Below are 19,754 nucleotides of genomic sequence, written 5' to 3' on the forward strand. Positions count from 1 at the left end.
TTTTAATGCCCACCATTTCCTCTGGGGGGGGTCTCACTGTGATTCCCGTGGCATTCAGTTAGAGGCTTTTCTTGCCACCCACCCCCTCCATGTTTTAAATACAGGTACTCGCACCCATTTTGATCCTCGGACTCACACACACTCTTGCATCGATCTCTCAGTCTGCTCTTCCTCCGCCGCATTAGACTTCACTTGGTCTGTTCTTCCGGACTTACATGACAGCGATTATTTCCCAATCATTCTTACTTCCCCTTCATATTCACCACCTCTTTGCATCCCACGCTGGCAATTTGATCAGGAAAATTGGAACCTTTACTCACACCTAACTGTTTTTAGAGAGGTTCCTTCTTCGTCCTCCATCGATGAGCTTTTACACCTCTTCTCGTCCTCCGTTTTAACCGCAGCTTCTCATTCTATACCCCAAACTTCGGGCAGGCATTCTCAGAAATGCGTGCCTTGGTGGTCTCCTGCTTGTGCTCGTGCAGTACGTTTGAAACGCACTGCATGGGGCAGGTACCGGTACAATAGAACCACAGAGAGACTTCTTGATTTTAAGCAGAAGCGTGCGATTGCTCGCCGTGTCATCCGTGACGCTAAACGCACTTGCTGGCGAGATTATGTCTCCACCATCACCTCTGCTTCCTCTATGAGTGCAGTCTGGAAAAAAGTACGAAAACTGAGTGGTAAATATTCTCCTGACCCGGCTCCTGTTCTGCGGGTTGCCGATGTTGATATAGCAAACCCACTAGATGTTGCCAATGAAATTGGCAATCATCTGGTCCACATTTCTCAGGGGCTCTATGCCCCTGTTTCTTTCCTCAAAGTCTGTCAGAGAGTTAGCACCCTTGGACTTTTCTTCTCTCAGAAAAGAACAGTATAATGTGCCTTTTACACTTCAAGAACTGGAGGCAACACTCTCAGCTTGCCGATCATCGGCAGATGGCCCGATGACATTCATATTTGTATGCTACAACATTTACATCAGTCAGCCCTTGCAGTCCTATTATGCCTTTTCAATCTTATTTAATCACAAGGAGTTCTTCCACAGCTGTGGAAATCCGCCATTGTTCTCCCTTTCCGCAAACCAGGCACTACGGGACATGAAACCTCCCACTCTCGTCCCATTGCTCTTACCAGTGCAGTTTGCAAAGTGATGGAACGCCTAGTAAATAGACGTTTAGTGTGGTATTTAGAGACACACAACAGTCTCTCCACTTGTCAATATGGCTTTCGTAAGGGACGTTCTACCATAGACCCCTTACTACGCTTGGATACGTATGTTCGTAATGCCTTTGCGAATAACCACTCAGTTATTGCCATATTTTTTGACCTTGAGAAGGCATATGACACAACTTGGAGGTATAATATTTTAGCCCAAGCCCACTCCTTAGGCCTTCGAGGCAATCTACCATCCTTCCTTAAGAACTTTTTAACTGACAGACATTTCCGTGTTCGGGTTAATAATGTGCTCTCCCCGGACTTTATCCAAGCTGAAGGTGTCCCCCAGGGATGTGTTCTGAGCACAACACTTTTTCTCCTTGCTATTAATGATTTGGCCTCTAGTCTTCCATCAAATATTTGGTCATCACTCTATGTTGATGACTTCGCTATTGCATGTGCAGGCGCTGACTGTCACCTTATTACAGTTTCTCTCCAGCATGCAGTCGACCGTGTTTCCAATTGGGCCACCACACGTGGGTTTAAATTTTCCAGCACTAAAACCCACCAAATTACTTTCACTAGATGCTCTGTCATCTCCGATCATCCTTTGTACCTCTATGGCTCCCGTATCCCTGAACGTGATACAGTCAAGTTTCTTTGATCGTAGGTTATCCTGGAAACCTCACATTACCTCTTTGAAGGCAACTTGTCACAGCCGGCTGAACCTTCTTAAAACTCTTGCTCATCTTCCATGGGGAGCTGATCGTCGAACCCTCCTTCGCCTACATTCCACCCTTATTTTATTGAAACTTGATTATGGTGACAGATCTATTCAGCAGCATCTCCTGCTACTCTCTCTAGCCTTAACCCCATTCATCACCAAGGATTACGTTTATGCCTTGGTGCTTTTCGCTCTTCCCCTGTCAAGAGCCTCTATGCAGAAGCGAATGTTCCATCCTTATCCGATCGCTGTAATGCCCATTGCCTTCGCTACTATGTACACTCTCATGATCTCCGCAATCCTTCCATTTATAGAATGGTCACTGATATTTGTAGACATTCTTTTTGTTCGCCGCCCCTGTTTACTCTGTCCCTTCTCTCTTCGCCTTCATTCGCTCTTGTCTTCTCTTCAATTACTACTTTTCTATGTACATGTAGCATCTCACTTTTCCCTACCCCCCTGGGAAGTTCCAGCTGTTCGAGTCTGTTCTTTCTCTCTCCCTTGCTCGAAAGCCCAACTGTCTACGGTCGCTTCCCGCTCTCTTTTTCTTGACCACTTTCACTCTCATTCTCATGCCATTGCTGTGTACACAGATGGCTCTAAGTCTTCTGATGGCGTAGGATTCGCAGCAGTGTTTCCGGACAGCGTCGTACAAGGGCATTTACTATCTTCGGCTAGTATTTTTACTGCTGAATTGTATGCCATCCTTACAGCACTTATCCGTATTGCATCTATGCCTGTGTCATCATTTGTGGTTGTCTCAGACTCCCTTAGTGCTTTACAGGCTATACAGAAATTTGATACACCTCACCCCTTAGTCCTCCGTATCCAACTTTGGCTACGCCGCATCTTTACCAAGCATAAAGATATTGTTTTTTGTTGGGTCCCTGGTCATGTTGACGTACAGGGCAATTAACAGGCAGACACTGCTGCGCGGTCAGCAGTACATGACCTACCAGTTTCATGTAGAGGTATTACATTTACGGACTATTTTGCTGCAATATCTTCCCACCTTCACACCCGTTGGCAACAACGTTGGTCTACTATGCTCGGCAACAAACTTCAATATTAAACCGAGTATAGGTTACTGGCTGTCTTCTTATCACCAGTGTCGAGGTTGGGAGCCTACTCTCTCCCGTCTTCGCATTGGCCATACTCGTCTTACTCATGGATATCTCATGGAGAGGCGCCCTGTTCCTCTCTGTGAGAATTGCCAAGTTCCATTATCGGTCAGCTACATTCTGTTGGACTGCCCACTTTATCAACAAGCACGCAGAATTTACCTCCGTTGTCGTCTTCGCTCCGCTGCTCTCTCTTTACCTTCCCTTCTCGCTGATGGACCCACCTTTCATCCAGACTCTCTCATTGACGTTTTGACAACAACTGACTTGCTTCACAAATTCTGATACCTTCAGCCCTTTCTACTTCAGTCTCTTGCTACCCTCTACCCCCGTACTATCCCCTGCCCTGCTGTTTTCTGTAACCTACTGATCATCCCTCTTCCCTTCTGCCATCCAATACCCTCGCTTCCTTCCCTACCCTGCAGCGCTGTATAGCCCTTGTGGCCTAGCGCTTCTTTTTGATTATAATAATAATAATTTAATTTTGTATTGGGTGTAAATTAAATTAAGTTGAATGCTTTTTATGAAGTTTTTAAAGTTAAATGTAATTTGTGACAGTGTCATTCAGTCTAGCAGTAGTTTGATCAACAATCATAATAGGTAATATATGAATGTAGCAGTTGAAATGCTGGTGTATTGGAGGAAGGGGAATTTAAGGCATATTTATTCCTATATGGATTTCACTAGACCTGGGTAGTGTTGTAATACCCATGTGAGATTAGCATATTTTTTTTTTTTTTTTTTTTTTTTTTTTTTTTGTAAACATAACCATAATACAGTATTTGGACCATTTGATTAGCCTATTATGTAAAAACTTGAAAATTTGTTAAGTATGAGATTAATATTCATATTTGACAAATGATAGTTAACAATGTTTGGCAGAATCATTGGCTTTACCTACAAAATGAAAACAAGTCATCTACTTTAGAAAAGAGAACTGTTACAATTAATAATTTTTGTGATAAATGGTAGGGTGTAAAAGGTCACGTTGAAGCCCAGACGCAATTTCTCGTTCGACTTTAAAGACGTGAATTTAATGTACGTATTTATGCACTAGTTCATTTAACCTCTTTCTACGTAAAGTAACAAATTACTACCTTCTATTTCCTCAAGTGCTATATAACTTGTACAGATTTAATATTTTTTTTTTTTTGGGGGGGGGGGGGTTAAGAATATACAAAATTCGGAGTCTGTATTGATCTTGTATATTTTTTGTTTGTAATTTTTTTTTTTTTTTTTTTTTTGTTTCACTCTTGTGGCTATAGTTCCTGCTATCTCCTTCCTTGGATCAAATCTTATTTCCCATTGCCTAGCCATTGTAGGACCTCAATAGGCTTAGTGCCTTCCCCTAATTGTAATGTTGCAGGGCCTTTGATCTAAGGAAATGAAGCTACTCTCTTTCTTTGCTGGACTTGGTCCCTGACCCCCTTTGGATTGAACCTGAATGCTCCCCATAATAATCCTTTTTTTGGATAAAATAGTGATTATCCATTGTGCTGATGGCTCTTTCGGGCTTAGCACATCCCAATGAATTTTATGAATTATACCAGTGACAGGCTGGTGATCCAGGAAGGTGGAGCTAGCCTTTCCAAGGCCCTCTATGAGCAGTCTCCTAATGGATGAACTTTTTCAGACCTCGCTGACAATCCCAATTCTGACACAGGCTCCCTCTGACTTTTTTTTTTTTTTTTTTTTTTTTTTTTTTTTTTTTTTTTTTTTTTTTTTTTTTTTTTTTTTTTTTTTTTTTTTTTTTTTTTTTTTTTTTGTTGGCAACTGCCTTATACCAACTTTTAATATATTTTACCCTTCAGCACTCCCCACTATCCTTGCTAACTCTGCCTCTTGCATACTCCTAACCCTCACTGGTTTTGGATCTTCGTATATTCATTTAGGAAATCCCACCCTGTAGTGCTGTATGACCCTTGTGGTTTAAATGCTTAGTGTTAATTATTATGTTCCATACAGCAGGTGAGGGGGCTCTTGATTTAGGGAACTGGATGTGTGTGCCAGTTCTGTGAATTAAGCCTGAATGCCTTCTGCACCCACCCCCCTTCCTCCACAAGTGCCTCTTCAAGGGGGGCTCCTTGGCGTGGTGAAGAGGCTCTTGGTCTGAGGAATTAGCCCTGTCGGTCTTCTTCCTCAGACCGAACCTAATTACCCCCCATTCTCCCCTCCCCTATCCCATCCTCCCCATCCTCCCCTTTTTCCATTCCTCCTCCTCCTCCTCACCCCTCCCTTTTGCCCTTCCTCTTTTTAGCCTTCGTGATTTCTCCCACAGGCGCGCTAGTTCCTAGGTAGGGGAAAGGACACCGGGGTCCATCCCATTCCGTTGAGGTTTCTTGGCGGTGGCGTAGTTTGCCGTGGAATCTGGATTGCCTAGGGATGTCCCGATCCCTCTCCGGTATCCCGGAGTAGCTTTGGGTGTCTTTTGGGCGACGGGTGTATCTCTGGAAGCCACCTTTCGGATTCCGGGGGTGGTGGCTGAAGGAGGTATGCTTTGTGGCGGATATCCGGCCGCCCTCTCTTTTGTCCACCGAGGTAGCTCGGCAGATGTGAGGTTGCTATCCCAGATTGCTGGTTTACTGGCATGAAGGGTAGGGTATGGCACGGGTTCCATGCTGCATCTGCGCTACTAGCGGTGTCGAGTCCTCTTGGGCGCGGAGGGAGATTTCTGGCCCTTTCATTCCTCCTAGGAACTATCCCTCCCCGGTCCCCCCTTTTTTTTTCTTTTTTTTGTTTTTATTTTCTTTTCTTCTTTCTTTTTTTTTCTTAAAAACAAAAAGAAAGACGTAACCTAACCATGGCAGCCCTAGTCCATGAACCTAGTACCCCCGGGCCCCTTCTTGATACCGCACCCCGTTCTGACCCCGCCTCGTCTTTGGACCACTCTTCAGACATTCCTCATGCCTCTGTACCTATTGCCGGTGCTGTTTCCTCACCCGCTTCAGGTACTGAGGCCTCGACTGACTCCTTCGATTTATCAGACCTTCGCTCTCCTCTGACTATGCTTCCGGCCTCTCCCTCTACGGTGCGGCAATTTTCAAATCGCCGACCCGTTCCACGTCGGACCAACTCTGGTCCCACGCCTAAACGTCAACGACAATTACCTGCTGATGATACTTCTCCACCTTCACCTTCTCGTTCTTCTCAGAAACGATTGACACGTCCTTCACTACCTTTCCACGCTCAGTTTCAGACTGAACAGTGGACTAAATTCTTCACTTTACGACCAACTTCCTCTACTGCCTATCTTTCTGACCATAGTATTGGCAAGGCACTCCTACGCCATGTTGGTAAAGATATTTCTTTTCATGCTCTTAAGAGCGGTACGCGCATCATTACCGTACAGAATGCTACCCAGGCTCGTGAGCTCTCTCGTCTTTCCCATATAGATACTGTTCCTGTCACCCTTGAAAAACATCATTCCCTCAATTCTTGTAGTGGTACCGTTATTCTGCCCCATACCATAGTTCAACAAAATTTCCAGACATGTGGCACCGACATTCTAGAACAGCTGGAACTCCAAGATCTCCCAATCCTCAAGGTAGACACTTACGTTCTTCCTGCCCGTGGGCGGAGACGATACCCTAGCAATGTGGCTCGTTTAACTTTTGACAGCCGAGAACTCCCATCCTCCGTTTATATAGCAGGACATCGGTTACAAGTTCGAAAGGTGATCCCTACACCACAACAGTGTAGAAATTGCTGGCGATTTGGCCATCCAGCGAAATATTGCAGATCTATCGCCGAATGCCCAGTCTGTGGTGCCGATGACCATTCTAATACGTCTTGCAATCGATCTCCCTCTTGCCTTAACTGTCATGAGGCTCACCCTTCGTACTCTCGCCGTTGTCAGGTCTATTTAAACGAGCGGGAAATCCGTTACCTCAAAGAGACAGAAGGTCTCCCTTATGCCATGGCAGTTTCTCATCTCCGCCTCCAAGGGAGACTCCCACGTGTTTCTTATTCCCGTGTTTCAAAACGTCCCCCCACTTCTGGTATCCCATCTTCTACACCCACCTCTGTGGTTACCTCTCCCATAATCACTCCTGTATCTAATCCTTTTGCTGTCCTCGGCTCAGACGTCCCTACTTCAACGCCTCAGTCTAATCTCGCTTCTTCGAGTTCTCTCTTACAAGCCTCAGTATCGACGAGACCTCGTACGACACCTCTTCCCAATCGTCCCTCTACTTCTCAAAAGTCAAAAAAAGGTCCGGTAACACCTCCTACCCATCTTCCACCTCCTCATTTTACCCTCCCTGTCTCTGTCCCTAGTTCTTCCCCTCTCACTGGCTCGGTTACAAGTGCAGAGGTTCACCCTCCTCCTCGTAATGTACCTTCCTCCCCTGTTCCCTCCCAAGTTTCTTCCTCTTCTGCCACCTCCCAGGTTCCTGTCTCTTCTGTCCCCTGCCACGCTTCTCCAGTTCCCTCCACCCTTTCGCCCCCCCCTACCTTGGTACAGTCCAATACAGTTCCAATCTTTACTCATCCTCCCCCTACCATTCCCAATATTGTCTCCCATACGACATCTCTGAATTCCGAAACACTTGAAGCAATCTCTGAATATATTGCAGAGACCAAACCATCAATGGACACTGATCCACCTTCCGCTCTTTCTCTCTCCTCTGCTCCATCTGCGCAACTCCTTTCTTCACAGCGCACCGTTCCTTCGCTGCTTGAACATTTTCCACTGCCTCCGCATGTGGACTTTTCTAACCCTTCTAGTCCATAGGAACCCTTACCTGCGGATTTCAAGTATCTTTATCATTGCCAATCATGGCCTTTTTACAGTGGAATATACGCGGCCTCAGGGGTAATCGGGGTGAGCTTCAGATGTTACTCTCCCAGTTTGCCCCTGTTGGTGTTTGCTTACAGGAACCAAAATTACACTCTGCTGTTATTTCTCACATCTCAGGCTATAATTTATTGTATTCTTCAGATCCTTTTCCTGATGGGACCTTTAATGAAAGTGCCCTTCTTCTCCGCACTGATATTCCGTACCATCAACTATTTATTCGTACTTCGCTGCATTACACAGCAGCCCGTATCCACTTACATAGGTGGTATACGCTCTGTTCTTTATATCTCTCTCCTTCTCGGGCATTATCTATTCCGGATTTTGCCTTCCTTGTTTCGTCATTACCGCCACCGATTCTGTTACTTGGTGATTTTAATGCCCACCATTTCCTCTGGGGAGGGTCTCACTGTGATTCCCGTGGAACTCAGTTAGAGGCTTTTCTTGCCACCCACCCCCTCCATGTTTTAAATACAGGTACTCACACCCATTTTGATCCTCGGACTCATACTCTCTCTTGCATCGATCTCTCAGTTTGCTCTTCCTCCGCCGCATTAGACTTTACTTGGTCTGTTCTCCCGGACTTACATGACAGTGATCATTTCCCAATCATTCTTTCTTCCCCTTCATATTCGCCACCTCTTCGCACCCCACGCTGGCAATTTAATCGGGCAAATTGGAACCTTTACTCACACCTGACTGTTTTTAAAGAGGTTCCTTCTTCGTCCTCCATCGATGAGCTTTTACACCTCTTCTCGTCCTCCGTTTTCACCGCAGCTTCTCATTCTATACCCCAAACTTCGGGCAGGCATTCTCAGAAATGCGTGCCTTGGTGGTCTCCTGCTTGTGCTCGTGCAGTACGTTTGAAACGCGCTGCATGGGGCAGGTACCGGTACAATAGAACCACAGAGCGACTCCTTGATTTTAAACAGAAGCGTGCGATCGCTCGCCGTGTCATCCGTGACGCTAAACGCACTTGCTGGCGAGATTATGTCTCCACCATCACCTCTGCTTCCTCTATGAGTGCAGTCTGGAAAAAAGTACGAAAACTGAGTGGTAAATATTCTCCTGACCCGGCTCCTGTTCTGCGAGTTGCCGGTGTTGATATAGCAAACCCACTAGATGTTGCCAATGAAATTGGCAATCATCTGGTCCGTATTTCTCAGGGACTCCATCTATGCCCCTCATTTCTTTCCTCAAAGTCTGCCAGAGAGTTAGCACCCTTGGACTTTTCTTCTCTCAGAGAAGAACAGTATAATGTGCCTTTTACACTTCAAGAACTGGAGGCAACACTCTCAGCTTGTCGATCATCGGCAGCTGGGCCCGACGACATTCATATTCGTATGCTACAACATTTACATCAGTCAGCCCTTGCAGTCCTATTACGCCTTTACAATCTTATTTGGTCACAAGGAGTTCTTCCACAGCTGTGGAAATCCGCCATTGTTCTCCCTTTCCGCAAACCAGGCACTACGGGACATGAAACCTCCCACTATCGTCCCATTGCTCTTACCAGTGCAGTTTGCAAAGTAATGGAACGTCTAGTAAATAGACGTTTAGTGTGGTATTTAGAGACACACAACAGTCTCTCCACTCGTCAATATGGCTTTCGTAAGGGACGTTCTACCATAGACCCCTTACTGCGCTTGGATACGTATGTTCGTAATGCCTTTGCGAATAACCACTCAGTTATTGCCATATTTTTTGACCTTGAGAAGGCATATGACACAACTTGGAGGTATAATATTTTAGCCCAAGTCCACTCCTTAGGCCTTCGAGGCAATCTACCATCCTTCCTTAAGAACTTTTTAACTGACAGGCATTTCCGTGTTCGGGTTAATAATGTGCTCTCCCCGGACTTTGTCCAAGCTGAAGGTGTCCCCCAGGGATGTGTTCTGAGCACAACACTTTTTCTCCTTGCTATTAATGATTTGGCCTCTAGTCTTCCATCAAATATTTGGTCATCACTCTATGTTGATGACTTCGCTATTGCCTGTGCAGGCGCTGACTGTCACCTCCTTACAGTTTCTCTCCAGCATGCAGTCGACCGTGTTTCCAATTGGGCCACCACACATGGGTTTAAATTTTCCAGCACTAAAACCCACCAAATCACTTTCACTAGACGCTCTGTCATCTCTGATCATCCTTTGTACCTCTATGGCTCACGTATCCCTGAACGTGATACAGTCAAGTTTCTGGGCCTCCTCTTTGATCGTAGGTTATCCTGGAAACCTCACATTACCTCTCTGAAGGCAACTTGTCACAGCCGGCTGAACCTTCTTAAAACCCTTGCTCATCTTTCGTGGGGAGCTGATCGTCGAACCCTCCTTCACCTACATTCCACCCTTATTTTATCGAAACTTGATTATGGTGACCAGATCTATTCAGCGGCATCTCCTGCTACTCTCTCTAGCCTTAACCCCATTCATCACCAAGGATTACGTTTATGCCTTGGTGCTTTTCGCTCTTCCCCTGTCGAAAGCCTCTATGCAGAAGCGAACGTTCCATCCTTATCCGATCGCCGTGATGCCCATTGCCTGCGCTACTATGTACGCTCTCATGATCTCCGCAATCCTTCCATTTATAGAATGGTCACTGATATTAGTAGACATTCTTTATTTGTTCGCCGCCCCTGCTTACTCCGTCCCTTCTCTCTTCGCCTTCATTCGCTCTTGTCTTCTCTTCAACTACCACCTTTCTATGTACATGTAGCATCTCACTTTTCCCTACCCCCCTGGGAAGTTCCAGCTGTTCGAGTCTGTTCTTTCTCCCTCCCTTGCTCGAAAGCCCAACTGTCTACGGTCGCTTCCCGCTCTCTTTTTCTTGACCACTTTCACTCTCATTCTCATGCCATTGCTGTGTACACAGATGGCTCTAAGTCTTCTGACGGCGTAGGATTCGCAGCAGTGTTTCCGGACAGCGTCGTACAAGGGCATTTACTATCTTCAGCTAGTATTTTTACTGCTGAATTATATGCCATCCTTACAGCACTTATCCGTATTGCATCTATGCCTGTGTCATCATTTGTGGTTGTCTCAGACTCCCTTAGTGCTTTACAGGCTATACAAAAATTTGATACACCTCACCCCTTAGTCCTCCGTATCCAACTTTGGCTACGCCGCATCTTTACTAAGCATAAAGATATTGTTTTTTGTTGGGTCCCTGGTCATGTTGACGTACAGGGCAATGAACAGGCAGACACTGCTGCGCGGTCAGCAGTACATGACCTACCAGTTTCTTATAGAGGTATTCCATGTACGGACTATTTTGCTGTAATATCTTCCCACCTTCACACCCGTTGGCAACAACGTTGGTCTACTATGCTCGGCAACAAACTTCAGTCTATTAAACCGAGTATAGGTTACTGGCCGTCTTCTTATCACCAGTGTCGAGGTTGGGAGACTACTCTCTCCCGTCTTCGCATTGGCCATACTCGTCTTACTCATGGATATCTCATGGAGAGGCGTCTTGCTCCTCTCTGTGAGAATTGCCAAGCTCCATTATCAGTCAGCCACATTCTGTTGGACTGCCCACTTTATCAACGAGCACGCAGAATTTACCTCTGTCGTCGTCTTCGCCCCGCTGCTCTCTCTTTACCTTCCCTTCTCGCTGATGGACCCACCTTTCATCCGGACTCTCTCATTGACTTTTTGACAACGACTGACTTACTTCACAAATTCTGATACTTTCAGCCCTTTCTACTTGTATCTCTTGCTACCCTCTACCCCCGTACTATCCCCTGCCCCGCTGTTTTCTGTAACCTGCTGATCATCCCCCCTCCCTTCTGCCATCCAGTTCCCTTGCTTCCTTCCCTACCCTGCAGCGCTGTATAGCCCTTGTGGCTTAGCGCTTCTTTTTGATTATAATAATAATCCTCCACAAGTGCTGTATAATCCCTATGGGTTTAGTGCTCCTCTATAATAATGACCTATACAAGTTTAGCAATTTCCCATGAATGTGTTATCCTTCATTGAGCAACAAATCCCCAAGAGGTTCTTTGATGCCAGTGAAGGGCTCTTGATTAAGTCATAAACCTTGTCCAGGTCCCTCATTTGGATCAAACCCAATTGCCTCCCATTCCTCAGATACTGTATGACTTATGGGTTTAGTGGCACACTCCCCAAAGTATGTGTGCTGGATTGAACCTGAATGCCTCCCATTTCCTCAAGAGGCTTTTTGACCCCTATAGGCCCCTCAGGGAAGGTTCATTGATGCTGGTGAGGGGCTCTTGATCTAGGGAATTGAGTCTGTGCTCCAGTTCACTGAGTACCTTCCACATCCCCCCACAGGCGCTGTATAATCCTACGGGTTTAATGCTTCCCCCTTGATTATAATAATTGACCCCTATGGGTTTAGAGTTCCTTTACCAATGAATAGTCCTTGAGCTACCACTACTGAGTTGGAACTTAAAATACTGCAACCATGCTAGATACAACCAGAAGGCTATTTCTATTAAGCCACAGATCCCTTCTTGATGGTGCTCATATTTTCATAACCATACCTACGTTTGAAATGGCCAAGGATCCATGTTAAGTCTTAATTGTAAAGAATGCTCCCCTCAAGGAAGGTTCCTTGATGTTGGTGAGGGGCTCTTGATTTAGGGAATTGGATCTGTGCTCCAGTTCCCCGAATTAAGCCTGAATGCCTTCCACATCCCCCATCAGGCGCTGTATAATCCTCCGGGTTTAGCGCTTCCCCCTTGATTATTATAATATACCTAAACTCGGTGGCCACTTTTTTTTTTTTTTTTTTTTACATATTTGCTCATTAAGACAAATGTCTAATAAACCAATCGCATGGCACCACCTCAATACCTAAAAGCATGCAGACATAGTCAAGGGTTTAGTTGTTAGACCGAACAACATGGGGACAGCGCTGTATGACCCTAGTGGGTTTAGCGCTTCTTTTATTATCTAAATGGGGAAGAAATGTGATTTGGTGACTTTGACCATGGAATAGTTGGTGCTAAGTTTGCATTGTTTGAATATCGCAAACAAGGCTGTATGACTTGTGGTTTTAGTGCTTAATTTTAATTGTAATTTCTTTTTGATTATAATAATAATTTAATTGTAATAATAACTGAATATCTCAAATTGCTGATCTCGCATTTTCATTTTTCTCAAGCTGAGAATGGTGAAAAAAAAAAAAATATCCAGCGAGCTGTAGTCCTGGGCCCCTCAAGGAAGGTTCCTTGATGTTGGTGAGGGGCTCTTGATTTAGGGAATTGGATCTGTGCTCCAGTTCCCCGAATTAAGCCTGAATGCCTTCCACATCCCCTCCCCAGGCGCTGTATAATCCTCCGGGTTTAGAGCTTCCCCCTTGATTATAATTTGGGAGCCGATAGACCCTTCGCCGTCATTCAGGCCTAATCTTTTCTAGGCTAGAATTATCCCTGGTATCAAGGCACCTACCACCCCTCTAAGAGCTTGCCTTAATGCAGGTGGGGGCTCCTGATTAGTCTTGATTTCTGAAACATGACCCCCTCAACCCCTCAAGGAAGGCTCCTTGACGCTGGTGAGGGGCTCTTGATCTAGGGAATTGGATCTGTGCTCCAGTTCCCTGAATTAAGCCTGAATGCCTTCCATCCCCCCATAGGCGCTGTATAATCCTACGGGTTTAGTGCTTCCCCCTTGATTATAATAATAATGACCCCCTCAAGGGAGGTTCCTTGATGGTGGTGAGGGGCTCTTGATCTAGGGAATTGGATCTGTGCTCCAGTTCCCTGAATTGAGCCTGAATGCCTTCCATCCCCCCCACATGCACTATAATCCTATGGGTTTAGTGCTCCCCATAATTATAATAATCTGAAACATGACCCCTCAAGGAAGGTTTCTTGATGTTGGTGAGGGGCTCTTGATTTAGGGAACTGGATCTGTGCTCCAGTTCCCCGAATTAAGCCTGAATGCCTTCCACATTCCCCCCCAGGCGCTGTATAATCCTACGGGTTTAGCGCTTCCCCTTGATTATAATAATCTGAAACATGAACGGGTTACCAACCCCCCCACTCCCCTCCTTGAAAACTACTTCAGGGCGGGCGATCTCCGTAGGGTTTCACAAGTGTACGCTCAAGGGAGGTTCCTTGACGCTGTTGAGGGGCTCGATCTAGGGAATTTGATCTGTGCTCAGGTTCCCTGAATGCCTTTCATCCCCTTCCCCACATGCGCTGTATAATCCTACGGGTTTAGCGCTCCCCCATGGCTTGACTGGCAAAGCTCTCGCTTCACACGGAGGGCTCGGGTTCGATTCCCGGCGGGGTAGAAACATTTCGACGCGTTTCCTTAAACCTGTTGTCCTGTTCACCTAGCAGCAAGTAGGTACCTGGGTGTTAGTTAACTGGTGTGGGTCACATCCTGGGGGGACACGATTGAGGACCCCAATGGAAATAAGTCCTCGATGACTCATTGCCTTTCTTGGGTTATCCTGGGTGGCTAACTCTGCGGCGTTAAAAATCCGAACGAAATCTTATCTAATCTCTCTAATGTAGATTGACAGTGACTCTTGACCCGAGGAATTGGACCTGATCTTCGTTCCTTGGATAGAACTCTATGATCTCCCATTCTCCAATCGCAATATGACCCTTATGAGTTTAGCGCTTGGTTATGATTATAATTCCCATTCTCCAATGGAGCTCCCCTCAAGGAAGGTTCCTTGATGTTGGTGAGGGGTTCTTGATTTAGGGAATTGGATCTGTGCTCCAGTTCCCCGAATTAAGCCTGAATGCCTTCCACATCCCCACCCCTAGGCGCTGTATAATCCTCCGGGTTTAGCGCTTCCCCCTTGATTATAATAATAATCCAATGGAGCTTGATGACCCCTGCGGGTTTAGGTCCCCCTCGCCCTATGAATGCAATACACATTCACAAATTTATTATACCTTTGTCCGGCCTTTTGAGATCTGGTAATATAATGCAAGTCGCCTCCCCCGAGGTGACAAAGAAACAATGCTAACTATTTACCATTCTAAAAGTGTGTGATGTAGTCTGAGGAATTTTAAATATAAACCACTTATTTTAAAAATATATTTATTTTGAAAAAAAAAATATGACCATAACCACTGTTTAAACGTTGCTCTTTTTTGGGAAGAGTAAGACAGTTTCGATGATGTTGGATTTGGTCAATTTATATCAGCAGAAGAGATAAGTATGTTTTGAGTTATATACATAAGATGATGAAAAGGAAGAGTCACTGAAATTTTTGAGTCGTGTGAGGCATAAGATGAAAGGTAAGACGAGTCACTAATTTTTTGAGTTGTGTAGAGTATATTATTGCTTGACAGCGCTGCATGACCCTTATGGGGTTAGCACTTATGATTATAATAATAGTAATTATTGCTTGAAATTTTGGAACTGTCCAGACCTTCCTTTTCCAAAGTTTGAATGTTTCATAAAGTATAACTTCGAGCTGGCTTTTTTTTTTTTTTAAATTACTGTACTGATAATACTTGTGGCATAAAATAATATAAAAAAAGTTGTACAGTGACTGTGTGTGAGGATGATAGGCAGCTGACTTGCTGGGTATTTTGATATACCAACAAAGGCAAATAAATTATATAAAATATTGGGTGTAAACAAAAAAAAAGTGCCTTTTACATTAAACAAATTATTCATTTTGACTGAAGATGTGGTTTAGGTTGTCATTCATGCTGTGAGAGGAATATAACAGATATGGGAATTAATGAAAGTGTAGAAGTAATGTGTGTTTGTGGGAAGTGTCACAGTGACCCATTGTTGAAATTTCATCGAATGAAAATCAACACTTCGTCTTCAGAGTAGATAACTGACTGATGAGACTTCACCAACCAATCTCAAAATTACATCGTTAAACGTTTTGATATATTACCACTGGTGGAAATTACGTATGGCCGTTAGAATAGATTTGTTTAACGTAAAAGACCAAACGAGTAGTAAAAGGACTGTTGTGCTAAAGTTCTTGATCCTCCAGGCTTCAGAGTCGGGCCCCCCAGAACCTGTGGAGAAATGGATGTTGAACTTGCTTAGTAAGTTTATTCAGGTATACACAAATACAGTTACATAGATTATCATACATAGCAGCATATGTATAGAGAACCTGGGATAACCCAAAAATGTCAGTGAGTTATTCCCATTGGGGTCCTTTTGTATTTCCATTGGCATAGCATTGCATGACATTTGTTTCTGAAGTTACTCGAGTAATTTTATACTGAACTGATAAGTATCTTTTTAAAGGAAAAATATGTACTATCAATGGTTGATTTTGGAAGCTTTATATTAAGTGAATAACTGTAGAACCCAAAGCTATATCTTATATCCTATTTGGTGCCTATTTTAATTAAATTTCTTTTTTGTTTTAAAAAATTACATATTTTATTTTTTAGTAATACAGTAATTTAATATACTTTATGCTAATTATTCACTTTAATAATCTATCGAGCATATAGGTTTCTTTGGGTTACTGTTATAAGAGTGATGATTTTTGGGTCTTGCTTACTCGTCTATGTAATGAAACTAAATTTCAAAGTGATTCAAAATTATCTCTTTAAAAAAATGTGACCGGAAGTCACGTAAAGTAGTATTGTACTAACCGGTTGTGGAGGCAACGCATGAGGAACCTCTATCCAGGGAGTCAGGTCCATGTGAGGGATAATACCACTTTTACACGACACCCGGGGGTTACTGCACACACACAATAAAGAAGTATGTCAGTGACTTGCATCTGGTGTAGCTTCGTATTAATAATATTACCAATGTTGTTCTACTGTCAACTCACTGTGTCACATGACAGGTCTATGAAAAAAAGGTGTTTTTAGCATCATCAATATCCCCAGAGATATTTCAATATCCTCAGAGATATTTCTTAAGATGGCTAGACGTCAGGTAAAGTTAGTCATGGTGCGATGAATTAAAATGTACATAGGTATTTAAATCCATATTCTATGCTATAATAAAAACATCTAGAAATGGTATCTAATGAGTCTCAATCTCCACAGTTTGTAAATTTTAATGTTCCAGCTAAACTATTACACACACACACACACACACACACACACAAGGTTAGTTCCAGAGCTAAGGGGAATGTCCTATGAAGAAAGATTAAGGGAAATCGGCCTGACGACACTGGAGGACAGGAGGGTCAGGGGAGACATGATAACGACATATAAAATACTGCGTGGAATAGACAAGGTGGACAAGGACAGGATGTTCCAGGGAGGGGACACAGAAACAAGAGGCCACAATTGGAAGTTGAAGACACAAATGAGTCAGAGAGATAGTAGGAAGTATTTCTTCAGTCATAGAGTTGTAAGGCAGTGGAATAGCCTAGAAAATGACGTAGTGGAGGCAGGAACCATACACAGTTTTAAGACGAGGTTTGATAAAGCTCATGGAGCGGGGAGAGAGAGGGCCTAGTAGCAACCGGTGAAGAGGCGGGGCCAGGAGCTAGGACTCGACCCCTGCAACCACAAATAGGTGAGTACAAATAGGTGAGTACACACACACACACACACACACACACACACACACTGTCACGTGTCACCCAAGAAAGATAATAAAGTGAAACAATCGTGTGACCAGCGAGATAAATACAGTGAATAGGGTACATTATTAACGAGAAGAAATTGAGGTGGATCTACGCCAGGACGTCACATCGAGCTGGACAATCTACAGGCTGCTACAGCTGCATTGCAAGTACTGTCATCACCTATTGAGTGGTTGTATGGGTGTGGGGTTCCAGGTTCCAATTAACCGCCAAGCTGATTGCGAATGGTCTCTCATAGCACGATAAAGAATAGGCAATCAAGTATTCAATAAGGAATAGCAATTGGTAATCCATTGAACAAGGCGAGTAACTTACTATAAGCTAAGTGGCAGGTCAAGCATAGGCAACATTGTAAGAAGGTGCAGGCCAAGTCCCAGGAGGGTGGGGGTCAGGTCACAAGCGACCACTGAGAATCCACATTACACTCCAAGCACAAGTCACCTACTTTTCAGACACATACTAAACCCACACATAATTCCACACATAATTACATACACACATACACACACAGAGTTGTAAGGCAGTGGAATAGCCTAGAAAATGACGTAGTGGAGGCAGGAACCATACACAGTTTTAAGACGAGGTTGATAAAGCTCATGGAGCGGGGAGAGAGGGGGCCCAGTAGCAACCGGTGAAGAGGCGGGGCCAGGAGCTAAGACTCGACCCCTGCAACCACAAATAGGTGAGTACAAATAGGTGAGTACACACACACACAGGATCTGGACAGGCTGCAGACCTGGTCCAGCAATTGGCTCCTGGAGTTCAATCCCACCAAGTGCAAAGTCATGAAGATTGGGGAAGGGCAAAGAAGGCCGCAGACGGAGTACAGTCTAGGGGGTCAGAGACTACAAACCTCACTCAAGGAAAAAGATCTTGGGGTGAGTATAACACCAGGCACATCTCCTGAAGCGCACATCAACCAAATAACTGCTGTAGCATATGGGCGCCTAGCAAACCTCAGAACAGCATTCCGACATCTTAATAAGGAATCATTTAGGACCCTGTACACCGTGTACGTTAGGCCCATATTGGAGTATGCGGCACCAGTTTGGAACCCACACCTAGCCAAGCACGTGAAGAAACTAGAGAAAGTGCAAAGGTTTGCAACAAGACTAGTCCCAGAGCTAAGAGGTATGTCCTACGAGGAGAGGTTAAGGGAAATCAACCTGACGACACTGGAGGACAGGAGAGATAGGGGGGACATGATAACGACATACAAAATACTGAGAGGAATTGACAAGGTGGACAAAGACAGGATGTTCCAGAGATTGGACACAGTAACAAGGGGACACAGTTGGAAGCTGAAGACACAGATGAATCACAGGGATGTTAGGAAGTATTTCTTCAGCCACAGTGTAGTCAGTAAGTGGAATAGTTTGGGAAACGATGTAGTGGAGGCAGGATCCATACATAGCTTTAAGCAGAGGTATGATAAAGCTCACGGCTCAGGGAGAGTGACCTAGTAGCGATCAGTGAAGAGGCGGGGCCAGGAGCTCGGACTCGACCCCCGCAACCTCAACTAGGTGAGTACAACTAGGTGAGTACACACACACACACACAACACACACATACAACACACACACACAACATACACACACAACATGCACACACAACACACCCCCACACACACCCCCACAACCCCCCCACACACACAACACACACACAACACACACACAACACACACACAACACACACCACACACACACACACACACACACACAACAAACACACACACCACACACACACACACACACACACACACACACACACACTCCCTCCCCACCGACAACTCACTCCTTCCCCTGATCCCTCCCCTCCCTCTTTCACCCTCCCCCTCCCCACCTCTCTCTCCTTCCCCCTCTCCCCCTCCCACTCACCCACTTGCTTCTCCCTCCTTCCCACTCCCCCTCCCCACCCCTCTCCCACATAGCCACAGTTCCTCCTCTACCTCCCCCCCCCCACACTCTGACATACACACTACTAACCTAACACACAGAATTACATAGGTTTCCCACTCTGAGGCAATCAGGATAAAACAAAAATGGGTTGCCAGAGAGCAACAAGAAAAACCAAGGAACAGGAGGAGGAAGCTACAAAGGAAGACTGGGCAGCAGATCTCATAAAAAGGGAACATGAATGGGAAAGGAAACTAGAAGTACTTAGCATGAGAATGGAAGAGAGGATAGTAATGGAAAGCAGGAAGTCGGAGGTGCAAGTCAAATCAGCAGAGGCCAGGATACAGAGTTTAGAAGAGGAACTGAAAAATCTGAAAAAGCCTAAAGAACTAAAGAACATTTTGGGATTGACAACAGAGACTGCTACCTCAGTCACAAATAAGGGGACTGTAGGGAAAGGAGCAAAACTGCATGTAGAAGCTCTATCAGTGGAGACTGTAGTAAATGAAAGAGCTAAGCTATATGTGGAGGCCCTAACAGACCACAGC

The 19,754-nt window shown here is 44.9% G+C and overlaps 2 protein-coding genes across 3 annotated transcripts in view; one reads left to right on the forward strand and one right to left on the reverse strand.

The window, feature by feature from the left end:
* Positions 1-1,152: 1,152 nt before the first annotated feature.
* LOC138852338 (uncharacterized) lies at positions 1,153-11,665 on the forward strand. The gene is made up of 2 exons (XM_070082265.1): positions 1,153-1,616; positions 9,176-11,665. Exons 1-2 carry the CDS (start codon positions 1,154-1,156, stop codon positions 11,479-11,481), a joined length of 2,769 nt encoding a protein of 922 aa, XP_069938366.1. The 5' UTR covers position 1,153; the 3' UTR covers positions 11,482-11,665.
* Positions 11,666-15,526: 3,861 nt separating this feature from the next.
* cysu (Curly Su) overlaps positions 15,527-19,754 on the reverse strand; it is a 125,611-nt gene continuing 121,383 nt past the window's right edge. For both annotated transcript variants that reach the window (XM_053773809.2, XM_053773810.2), the window contains exons 18-19: positions 16,359-16,449; positions 15,527-15,764 (exon numbers count right to left, since the gene is read on the reverse strand). In XM_053773809.2, the coding sequence (XP_053629784.2) occupies positions 15,678-15,764; positions 16,359-16,449 (178 nt within the window). In that variant the 3' untranslated portion in view covers positions 15,527-15,677. The remainder of the gene's footprint in view (positions 15,765-16,358; positions 16,450-19,754) is intronic.

This window comes from Cherax quadricarinatus, chromosome 7, assembly GCF_038502225.1.
Source record: "Cherax quadricarinatus isolate ZL_2023a chromosome 7, ASM3850222v1, whole genome shotgun sequence".
NCBI lineage: Eukaryota > Metazoa > Arthropoda > Malacostraca > Decapoda > Parastacidae > Cherax > Cherax quadricarinatus.